Source organism: Micromys minutus (assembly GCF_963924665.1).
Source record: "Micromys minutus genome assembly, chromosome: 21".
Lineage (NCBI taxonomy): Eukaryota > Metazoa > Chordata > Mammalia > Rodentia > Muridae > Micromys > Micromys minutus.
The window spans coordinates 37,151,057-37,163,276 of record NC_137956.1 but is presented as its reverse complement, the minus strand read 5'-3'; the positions used below and the strand labels follow the sequence as shown (position 1 = coordinate 37,163,276).

The 12,220-nt window shown below is 49.0% G+C and overlaps 1 protein-coding gene across 1 annotated transcript in view; it reads right to left on the bottom strand.

The window, feature by feature from the left end:
• Positions 1-11,606, bottom strand: part of POC1A (POC1 centriolar protein A) — a 66,194-nt gene extending 54,588 nt beyond the window's left edge. The window contains exons 1-6 of the mRNA XM_080934744.1: positions 11,473-11,606; positions 10,055-10,139; positions 7,649-7,820; positions 7,109-7,288; positions 5,683-5,790; positions 4,512-4,627 (exon numbers count right to left, since the gene is read on the bottom strand). Coding sequence (XP_080790870.1) covers positions 4,512-4,627; positions 5,683-5,790; positions 7,109-7,288; positions 7,649-7,820; positions 10,055-10,139; positions 11,473-11,490 — 679 coding nt within the window. The 5' untranslated portion in view covers positions 11,491-11,606. The remainder of the gene's footprint in view (positions 1-4,511; positions 4,628-5,682; positions 5,791-7,108; positions 7,289-7,648; positions 7,821-10,054; positions 10,140-11,472) is intronic.
• Between the last annotated feature and the right edge of the window lie 614 nt (positions 11,607-12,220).

Here is a 12,220-nt window from a genome sequence, read left to right as displayed (position 1 = left end):
TGCAGCCCCTGTCCCTAAGCCCCAGGAAATGGCTAGTTTATGTGCAGCAGAGATCCTGAAGAGAGACTTATGCACACACAGTCCTTTCCATCTACACTATTTTGTTGGCAAACCTGAGCCTAACAGAGCCCAGGGTTGCCAAGGGACCCAGAGAATGCCTGGTGCCTGACAGGATGGAATTCCCTGAGGTACATGGTGCTGAGGCTGAGCTCCATTTCCACGTCCTATCACAAAGGGGTCTGCTCACTTCCAAGTAACCAACACGCTCCTCATGATGCTAACTCGTATTCCCAGTGACTCAGTGGCCTCTGGTCTTCAAGGAATGTTGACTATACCTAAATGTATCCTGACACTAGCAGCAAGGACACCTTAAGTCTCCTTAAGCAAGGTCACATAAATGGCCACTTTGGGATGGCAGGAAACAGTGAGGTGGGTTGGCCAGCATTGCTCCTGACCAATACATTAGTCTCAACACCCCACGTAGGACTAAAAAAATAACAAGTGCTTGCCAAACCTGACAACCTAAGTTTAGTCTCTGGGTCCCACATGACAGAAAGAGGACCAACTCCCAAAAGTTGTCTTATGACCTCCACAAGGATGCCATGGCACATTCACATGGATGTACATAAGCATCCGCACACACATGCACACGTCCTAAATAAACAAACATTTAAATAAATTAATGTAATTAAAAAAATTAAAACACCAAATAAAGGGCTCAGTATCTTGCTAGCTGCAAAGCTATTTAAAAGCCCTTCATGATGCTCTGGAGAGATAGCCAATGGTTAAGGATGTGTAGAGAGGACCTGAGTTTAGCTCCCAACATCTGGGGGATCCAGTATCCCATTCTGCCCTCTGCAGACACCAACACACACACACACACAAAATTTAATAATAAAAAACAAAACAAATGAGAAAAGGCTTTGTAACAAGACTGGGGTATATAGCTTGTTGTCAGCATGCTTGATGTCCTAGGTTCAATTCTAGTACCACGTTAAAAACAAAAACCTGGTGAGATGGCTCAGTGGTTACAAGCACTAGCTGCTCTTCTGAAGAACCCTGGTTCAAGTCATGGCTCACATCCTTATGGTTGCCCATGAAAATGTGTAACTCCAGTCTTAGGGGTCCCAAAGCTCTCTTCTGGCCTCTTTGGGCATTGTATACCTTTGGCACATAAACATATGTATAGGCAAAACACTCACACCTATAAAAATAAATAAAATTAAACAAAGACCCCTTGGGTAGGGTAGAGGTACATAAATGTTCTCAGGAGCCAGTGACCAGAGAACTCAAAAGACTAAACAACTCACGTTTCTGGAAATGACCAAGCCAAGCCTCCTGACAACCCGTCAAGAAAACCCACCTCTCCCAGGAACTTTGTAAATAAAACACTAGAGTGTGTAGGACCCAGCGTGGGAACAGTGGGCAGATTCCCAGACCCTTCCTCCTGAAGAGCTAGATTTGGCTTCTAGTTGCGTGACTCTAGACAAGCTTCCCATTACCTGTGGATGAAGCAGGGAGTGGCCATGCCTTGCTGGCCACCCAGACCTGTGCCTGGGTCATGGGCCTGCATGTTTGTAAGCCTCAAAGCACATTCTGGGTTTCGGGGATGCGGGGGCTGCTGCTCAGATGTCTGAACAGTCTTCACGTGGGCTCTGAGCATATGGCGCTTAGCCCACCTCCATGGGAACTGGCACTGTCAGGGCTCCACCACCAGCCCATCGGCTCCTCACTGAGTTAGGAAATCAGAACTGCTCCGTGCAGTGATAGGCAGGAGTCAAGAGACACCATGCTTGGGAGGGCGCTCAGCCAACCTTAGACAAACAGCACTAGCTACTTACTATAGCTCAAAGCTGAAGCAAGCTTTACTCCAACAACCAAGACGAGGGCAGAAGCATGAGCAGGGGACGGCTGGGTGCACACTGCAGTAGCACTAGCCACACTCTATTAGAGGAGCCCGTCAGCCTCTCAAACCAGAGAGCTACTCAGAAGTGTCTGGCAACCAGTCTGCATCACCAGGGGAGACATTTGAACTCTCTGTGTCCTTAAAACTTTCCCCTGGGGTTTCTTAGGAATCTGGAACAGAGGAGAGATCAGAGGTTTGCTACCACAGTGCTGAGAGCCTCCAAACAGACCCATGGGTGCACTGAAGAGGTGTGATCCTCCCCAGCAGTGTCTTAGCCACGGAGCTCTCTGCAAAGGCCCTTGACTCGAGCAAACCTATCCAGAGCCCCGCCATAAGAAAGTACAGCGAGATGTAATTCTCCCTCCCCATCCTGAAAGGTGATCCCCAAAGCTAAGAAGTGAGTTTACTCTCATGTGAACACCTACCAGGTGCCACAGCCTTGTGCAGGAAGCTCAGGAGGAAGCCGTCTGTGTTTATAGGCTGCACAAAGTCCCCACAAGGCTCCGACACACAGCAGGACAGCCGAGAAACATGACCCTGCAGCCTTGCTGAGGAGTTCCATCCCAAGAGGCAAGGACAGCAGCCAACGCCCACTGAAAGCTTTCAGAGGAACCTGTGGGTTGCAAGCACTCCCGTCCACTCGGAACTTGGCCTTGGTGCTCACCAAGTCCACATACCTCCTGGCCTGCTAGCCCCAAGCTGCACTTCTGCCCATAACCAAGCCCACTCCCTTGAAGCCCAGTCCTCTCCCTCACCTCCTCTATCCTCTTCCCCCTCCTGTCGGCCCCCTCCTGAGATGTCCTTCTGCGGGATCTGCCCTCCCCAGCTACCTCATGGGTCTCACTCTGGCTGCTGTGGGGACCGTTTCTCTTTAGTGGTCCTCGGCGCCATAACAGCTCAGAATATAGCACTGGCCCTTCTCATGTCCCAGATCCTAAGGCCCAGGTGGCCCCTCCACCGACACAGCCTCAGCTTCTGCCTCTACTCATTCTATCTAAGCAGCCCCCTTGGCCTGACTACTCTGATACATGCTACACTGGGCATGGAAATCCATGCACCAATGGCCAGGGTCTATCATCCACACATCATAGCAGAATCTCACTCAACACTTATCCTCTCAAATGCCCCTCCTCCATTTGCTCAAGTGTCAGGCCCCAGAGTTACCAGCCACTAGGATTTAAAGGTGGCATTTGAAGTTCTTCTATGGGTACAAGCTGCTACAACTCATAAATACCAGGCCCAGGCCCAATCCATCAGAGACTTCAAGAGACTGCTAGAAATCCTTTCTCCCAGTGTAAAGGCTTGTGTGGCACAAGACACACTAAGCACTACACTGTAATACCTATACATACTCTCCCACCAGATTATCACCTCGTGGCAAGAGTCACAGAACACAGCCTGCTCTCCCAGCCACTGCACTACCTGGTCACTTTCCTGTCTCATCGCTCCCTGCTCAGACCCTCCTTGCTCTGTCACCTTCACTAGTCAACATGGAGATAGTGCCCAGTCTCCAACCCTAGACCTTAACTTGGACCTGGGCCAGAACAGAAAAGTCTCTGAGCCTGAAGGAAGGACCACAGCTCTCCAGATGGAAGTCCACCCAACTGCTGTTCTGTTCTAGAAGCCTCTGAAAGAACATCAATGGTAGATGCCTAGGCTCTCAGAATAGGAAAGACCAGGTTCTTGTGGCTAAGCTCTGCCACCTGCTGGTGGCACCATGGGCTGTATGCCTCAGCAAGTACTGGGGGATTCCTGAACACTTGGGACTAGCAGCAATAGCATCTTTGTCACTGTTCCCATGTTGTGCCAGCCACTCTTCATTCTTAACGAGAGCTAAGTCCTGTCTTACCACCTGTAAGATGAACCCTATCATTGTCCCAAGAGCTCAGAGGAGTCCAGTGACCCACCTAGTGTCACACAGCTGATAATGCTGAAGCTGGCTTCAGAATCCACACTCCACTCTGTCCTGTCCCAAAACAGGAACTTCTCCCAGTTCCTGGAGGCCTGCTCACCTCAGTTCTCCAAGAAAGTACTTATGGGAATACTGGAGTAGGGCAGAGAGTGCTAAAGACTGACTCTACCCCAATGTCAACTCCCTGCTGCTCTGTATCTGCAGGCAGCAGTTAAAGAAGGGGCCATAGGCCTAGGCTTGGTACCAGGACCCGGCCCCCAGCTAAGTCAACTTTCTATGTGGTTCATGGCTCTAGGCTGACCTGTGGAAGATAACATGAGGCCAAGGTCCCACAGACCTCTATGCAGCCCTGTCTCCTTGAACCTGGAAAGTCATCTGTCACAGGGAGATGAGTTGTACAGGGCTCTCAAGAAGTAGGCCTCAGGAACAGTCCTAGCCAGAAACTCACCAAAGACTTCGCAGCTACAGTGTGTGTGAGACTGTGCTATCCCATAGCAGGTTACCTCCTGACCAACATTCCAAGCCTAGATGGCTACACCATTCATCCTGGTGAATCCAACAGCCATAGGAATCCTCCCAGCTCAGGGCTGTCCTTGGGCCTACTTAAGCACCACAGAAGTAAAGCAAATGCCTGGCCCTCGCACCGTCTCCGCAGTGGCTGCTTGTGGGCCTGGGACACTTCTCAACACTCACACTGATAATGCTGCAGCAGCCGGTGAGTCCGCGCATCCCACACCTTCACCGTGTTGTCCATGCCAGCAGCAGCTATGCAGGTGCCACTGGGGTGGAAGTCCACGTAGGTGACAAAACTGGAGAGACACAACAGCCATCTACCGTAAGAGGTCTTCCCTGGTAGGACGGACCCAAAGTGCTCCTTCCCCGTGTGTCTGCTCACACAGTTCCCTCAACCTGGAACATGCTTCCTTACCAGGTGGCTAAGAGACCAAAAGCAGGTGACAACAGTGAGCAGTAGTGACGTAAAGTAGGCTTATCAGGGACCATGTCCCTCCTCCTCCCTCCCTTCTGTCTTTAAGTTTTTTGAGACAACACTTTCCTATTCAATATGTTGTCCCAGCCGGCCTTCCCACCCCCGTGCCTTACAAGTGTGTGTGTAACCACATCCCACCCACTGCTGGTCTTTTAAGTGGAGATAGCTATCTTCAGACCAACAGGTCAGCCAAGTTGCTCTGGGGTTCTTTGCCAGGGCTAGCTTGAACACAGGTCCCACCAACTAAGGTGTGGGTGGAAAGATCTAGTAGGGCTACAAGGTCTGCTCACCCGTCTGTCTCTAGGAGACAGGCCAAGAGCCTTCAATGCATGCATATAATACTCAGCACTCTGAAGGGACCCCTGCTGGTGAGTCCCAGCTTAAGGAATGGGGAGTGAAGTGCAGTCTGCTTAGACATGTAGAAAAGATAAATCCCTGCTCAGAGGCAGCCCCTCCTACTCTCCATGTGTAATGTGGCCCAGGATGAAGAGACACTACCAGCTACAAGAACCGGGACTTTCATCCATAAATCATCACCATGGGTGATGCTAAGTTTTAACAAGCAGTTTAGGGGGTTGATCCAATGCTCAAAGAGACACATTACAATTTTGAAAACTAGAAACTAAAAGGAGCTGGGGAGAGGCCAAATTATTGTGACTTTAGGTAAAGGACTTCTGCTGTCTATGGGGTAAGGATGGGACTTAATTCCCCATGCATAAAGGAAAAGGTAAACACGCATGTGAAAGGCATAATCAGTGGAAGAGCAGCAAACAGGGCTGATACATGCACAACTTCAGCCCCTAAAGGCCCCTGGGCCTCCTCATGCCCTGACCTACTCTGTGCAGGACCTGCAGAGGGAGGACAACAGAGACTCACCCGCCATGCTCACAGTATGAGTGGACACACTCCCGGCTGGTCTTGTCCCACAGCTTAACAGTTTTGTCATCACTGGCAGACACGATGAGCCGCCCGTCAGGAGAGAACCTCGGTTGACAGAGCCATAAGTCACACTACTTTGAATACCACACCGTGTTCTCTACCACCACTTCCTCTAGCGTGCTCTTGCCTGATCCAGGAACTATGTGGGCATTTAAGACTTTTTAATGTTGTTGTTTTGACATAGGACCTCAATATGTAGTACTGGCTGGCCTTCAACACTCTATATGTAGATCAAATTGCCCTTGAACTGTGGCAACCCTCCTGCCTCAGCCTCCCAAGTCCTGAGACTATAACTGTACCACCAGCTGCCTGACCCAGGAATCACCTATGGTTACATGTGCCGCTCAGATATCCTGGGCAAGCAGTCTCCCTCTCTGTGAGATGGATCCTCTGCAGTGCCCACCCACAGTAACCGCACGGCAGCACAGAGCACCCAGGGGGCATATGGCCTGTAGCACTACACAGCTGGATGCATGGCAGTGGTCAGGAGCTCCACATGAGTACCTCAGCAAAATATCGGTCAACAAAAGCACACGGAGGTCCTGGAACCTACCATTAAAGGCCTACTGAGGACATAACACCCACTTTGCTGGCCTGCTCTTCCCATCAGTACCTGCTCTTCCCATCAGTACCTGCTCTCAGATCAGGGCCCTCCCAGAATAAAGAATGGTTCTGTCATAGGGATTAAGAAACTTCCAGAGGAAGATAGTTCAGTTGTGTTCAACCTCTGACTCTCATGGTTTTTTAAGTGTTCCCTGGACACCTTAACCCCCTCCTCTGGAGCAGAACTGTGACATGAGAAAGCTGTTGAAAGAAGCTGACAAAACCACAGGCAGGAAGATCTGTCTCAGTAATTCTTCAAGTTACCTGACATCCCACATCACAGCATTGCCTCCCACACCAAGGCCAGGGCCTCCAGACCAAGTCCTTACCTAGCAGGCTCTGGGGCATAATTAAGCCCTGAGCAAAGATTCTGTTCTGTTGTAAGCCTGTTACTTTCTTTGCAAACTGAGAATGATGCTACCTAGCTGGCAGAACTGTCCTGAGGAACAAGGAGAAAGCACACAGTGGTACTGAGAGGACTTTGCTACTGCAGCTGCTGTCTGCTATCCTGGGAGCGCTCCACACACCTGGCAGAGGGTCATGGCTGACTAACATGTATCACACATGAGCTCAATGATGCTCCCCTACGAGTTCAATGTAGCCACCACTATTGATATATTACAGATTAGAAAACTAAGACTCAGGGATACACTAAAGGGAGGCTAAGCAACTTGCCCAAGGTTACAAGCCGACACCTACAAGTCCTTCTGACTCCCAAAACCCTTCATCCTCCCAGGTTCTCCAGATAGGAAATTCTCACTTGGCACATCGGACCCAGTTGATGTGCTGGGTCAGGGAAAACAGGAATCTCTGGCGATGAGTTGACCACACCTTGACTGTCTTGTCATCAGAGGCTGTCACGAGCGACTGGCCATCACTGCAGAAGTGGACACTCCTCACTGTGGCCGTGTGTGCACGAAACACAGTTGACTCACCTTTGCTATGAGGATAGACATCCAGACTCAGGAGACTCATAACAGACATGAGAACCTACAAGGACACCAAAGTTCTCGCCACCTCCCTAGGCCTGACTGTCCCGGTCTCACCCCAAAGGGGCCAGAACTTCCCAACAGAAACAAAGAGCTTTCCCCACCACCTCCACCCTCATGTGAACAGCAGCACCAGGTAGCAGTCCTTCCAACATAAGGAGACAGTCCCAGTAAAGCTTCCGCCTCTGATGGCACCTCAGAGGTCACATGTCCCACTGTGACAAGCTCAAAGCTAGGATAAGGACCCAAGGAAGGACAGCTCTTATACCAAGTCCCTTGATGCCATCAGTCCCTTGAGGTCCAGAACTCACACATTGGGTACCCAGATGCGAACGGTCTTGTCTCGGGAGCCTGAGGCAAGCAGGTGTCCCGACGGTGAGAAATTCACACAAGTCACAGCATCCTTGTGGCCCGTGAAGCGGTAGGCACGTGACTGGGGCTTCATGTGCCAGATCATAAGGGTTGAGTCCATGGAGCCACTGGCTGAGGAGAATAGTAACATGATGATTCTGAGATCTCAAGAACCATGAGCACCCACTTCAACGCTAGGGATACAGGAGAGCAACAGGCCCAGCTCCTCCTTCACAGTTGTTCCCAACAGGACAATGGGAGGATCCCATTGGGATGGCCTGCATCTCCTGTAACTACTGACCTATGGTTTGGACAGTTATGGCCTGGCAGTTCTCCTTGCAGCAGGCCAACACAGGACATTTACATGACATTTCTGTACTGTAACCCAAGGTCCTATGAAATTTAAACCTGTAGTGCCGTGGTTTCCTCATTGATACTCTAAGAGTTCAGGGGCAAGGACTCCCAACACTCAGAAGCCAGTCAGATATGAAAGGCCTTTAACTACTGGAAGGACCCAATTTAGGGCTGGAGAGATGGCTCAGTGGTTAAGAGCACTGGCTGCTCTTCCAAAGGTTCTGAGTTCAATTCTTAGTACCCACAAGGTAGCTCATAACCATCTATAAGTGTAGTCACATGGGATCCAATGCCCTGTTCTGGTGTACAAATGCACATGCAGGCAACACACCCATATACATAAAAGAAAATAAAAGAAAGGACCCAACTTGGGGCTGGAGAGCAATCGGAGATTAAGAGCACTTGATGCTCTTCTAGAGGAGCTAGGTTCAATTTCCACATGGTGGCTCACAACAGTCTGTACTCCAGTTCAAGGAGATCTGATATTATCTTCTGAACTCTGGGGCCACCTGGCACACATGTGGTGCACAGATGTACACACAGGTAAAATATTCATGTGCATAAAATAAACAATGTAAAAATAAATTAAAAATAAAAGAAAGACCAGGTGTTGGAAGAGGCAATGCACACCTTTAATTCCAGCACTTGAGAGCAAAGCTTAGCCTGCTCTATGCGTGAGTTCCAGAACATCCAAGGCTACACAGAGAAATCTTGTCCCAAGGAACCAAAAGATAGATAGATGATAGATAGATAGATAGTTAGATAGATAGACAGACAGATAGATGATAGATAGATAGATAGATAGATGATAGATAGATAGATGATAGATATATAGATAGATAGACAGATAGATGATAGATAGATAGATAGATGATAGATAGATAGATAGATAGATAGATAGACAGACAGACAGACAGACAGAGTAAAAATAAAAGAACACAACAGCGTCTGGCAGAAAGCCTCAACAGTAAGATAAGGAGGCAAGCTTAATCCATGCAAAGAGCAGGCTGCAACCAGGAAAACTGTTTAGTAATCCAATGTGTACAAGGAAGAAGCAGTGGTGTGGAGGTAGGAGACAGACCCTATTCAACATCTTTTTCACTTGCAGGCCTCTGAAACAAGAAAATGTGCTGTATTACTGTGGGCAATCAAACTGAAGATTCAAAATAAGCCAGTTTGAGGTCCATGCCACAGAATAGACCCAAGAAGTAGCCAGAATGTTTAGGGGAAAATCTACCCCCTAGTCTCAGAGTCTGTCTCTTTGCTTTTTGTTTTTTAATTTATTTATTCATATTATGGGTATGAGTACACTGTTTTTGTCTTCAGACACACCAGAAGAGGGCATCGGGTCCCATTACAGATGGTTGTGAGCCACCATGTGGTTGCTGGGAATTGAACCCAGGACCACTGGAAGAGCAGCCAGTACTCTTAACTACTAAGTCGTTTCTCCAGCCCAGGGTCTCTGATTCTTGTGCCTTCTCTTGGGGTCTTTTCCTTTTGTTTGTTTGTCTTGTCCAAATCTGATGTGATAGTTTTTGTTTTATCTTATTACATTTTATTTTGTTATGTTTTATTATCCCTTAGAAGCCTATTCTTTTCTAATGAGAAAGAAAGGGGGCAGATCCCGATGGGAGGGGAGGTGGGGAAGAAATGGGAGAAGTAGGGAGAGGGGAAACTGTAATTAGGACATATTTTTGTGAGAAAAGAATCTATTTTCAATAAAAGGAATAAATGAATGAATGAATGAACGAATAATCAAATAAATAGCTAAATAAAGAAATAAATGCTGCATGATGTTGTCAAGGCTCCTAACCTCTCTGAACATTATACTCTTCTCATGCAAAAGGAGCTTATGGAGCCTAATAAGCCCAGTGCCCAGAAGGCTGGCAGCAGAAGCAAAGCCAAGGACTAGGGAAAGCCGTATGCCCTTGCTGTACTCTGGCGTTCCCATACTACATCTCCCAGTGAGAAACTCAGCCTTCTCAGTACAGAACCCAGAGGCCCTCTCTTACCCAGGTGCTTGCTGTTGAGACTGAAGTCCACACAGGTAACTGCATCTCGGTGGCCCTTAAAATGTCTCTCCAGTGAGGGGTCCTCCTGGGAGAGTGTAAGGTCAAGTGGTTATAACCAGAAAAAAGGCTTCTCTGGACCAAAACTTCCTATAACCAGGACATGTTAAAAGCACTCAAATCATGATCTCGTACGTAGAAAGTCCTAAGAAATCCACTACAACCTACTAGAATAAACGAGTACAGCAAGGAAGGGTACATGATCAGCAAACACACGTCTACAAATGAACAGACAATCAATCAACCTACAACTAATGAACCGAATATGGGCCCAGTGTAGGAGCAGACACTTTTAATCCCAACACTTGGGAGGCAGAGGCAGGTGGAACTGTGAGAACTACACAGTAAGTTCTAAGATAGCCAAGACTATATAGTAAGTTATCTCCTTCCACCTCAAACACCAAAAATTAAAAACCAGAACAAAACAACAACAAAAAGCAAAAACCAACCAACCAACCTTAGGAAAGGATATTTCTATGACAGCCATTGCTGCTCCACAAAGCTACACCCCAAACAAAGGTGAGGCCCAGTGCTCAGCTCCACCCCCAAGCACACCTGCAGAACCACGCCTTTCAACAGATGGCTTGGTAATTCAGGGGACCGCTCCAACTAAGCAGCAAGTGCGCATTCTGCCTCCTGTCCTCACCAAAGCCTCTCAGAAACGTAAGGGTGAGGTAGTATCCATCCTAGGCTCAGTGGGAAGAAGCATATTCAGGTCCGACCCTGATCAGTGAGACCCCTCTCCCCAACGCATTCTTCCCTGAGCAGTTTCCTGTTTGTAGAGCCTCCTCTCCCCTAAAATCTGTGTGGGGCTAAATGTAAACAAAAGATCAAATTAGCAGTCAAAAGTCTGGGTCCTATTTCTATCCAAGTCTTCTCAGGTGCATCAGGGCCTAGCCCCGTGGAAGCAAAGTCTTACTTAAAAGACCAATTTGGAGTCTTTTTCTGGACTGGGAGAAGAAGGCTCAGAATCAAGCCCAGGTCACATTGCAGGCCTCCACCATACCAGGCATTCCAATGGCCTACTTCTTCTACTTGTTGGAAAAGGATGCCACCTACAAAAAGACCTGTTGCTCAGAAGAGGACGACTTTACAAGGCTCACCCGGGCCACGTTCCAGGCCACGACGAGGGTCGGGCCTTGATTGTGTCTTCCTCGATAAGCCGTACATTCAAAGAGGCAAGGACTTGTTTGTTCGCCCCGGTGGTCCAGCATCTAGCTTGGCACTTGAGGTGCGAAGTCAATGCCCGGATCCTCCCCATAATCTTGGATGAGGAGGTCACCCTAGAACCCCGCGTCACCACCCGCTCCTCTCGCGGCCATTGTTCCAACCAGCCAGACTCTCACTCTCCAGGGACTTACCTGGCTGGGAGCAGCCATGGCGGGGCTAACGGGGGCTGGCAGAACCAGCGGCGCCCCAAAAGCCCGAAATAGCTGGGTCGGCAGTTGTGCCAGTTCAGTTTCCGCGCCCCCAATCGCCGCCAATAGCAACGCCGGTGGCGTCGCCGCGCCCCGCCCACCGCAATTAAAGGAGATGCACCCTAGGTTTTTGCCCTCCGACCGGAAGTTGGGTCGCTCGATCGGCGCCACGCTCTTATCCTTCAGTTCTGCTAAATAAGGTAACCCGCCGAGCAGCCAAAAGCTTCAGTTCGCTGTCACACTTTTCTCTTGAGAACTTAAAAAATCCTAGATGAAGGTTTTGGCCTTTCAGCTCTAGCTCAGGTAACGGAGCGCGCAGCCATCGGGGAAATGAAGTTCTACATAGCATTTACCCCATAGTCTTAGTAAAAGTAGAACTACATTTCCCGAGGTGCCTCGGGACGGGCGGAGTCTTACCATTCTGAGTGACGGCCTTAAGGATCCCGGAAGAAGGATGTGTGTTGCTCTTGGCTTAAAGCTTCCGCCCAAAGCGCCATTGAAAACCAGTTATTTGCCCTTCGGGACCCCAGAGTGGTTCTTTCCTGCGAATGCGCTTAAGTGTCTGTTTTTAAAAAATTGGAGTCACTCAGAGTAAGAAGTATGGAATAGAGAGGCCTATGTTCGATTCTTAATTCTTTACTGGGTGACCTCAGGAAATACGCGTCTACTCTGAGGACTTGCCTCTCCAGTT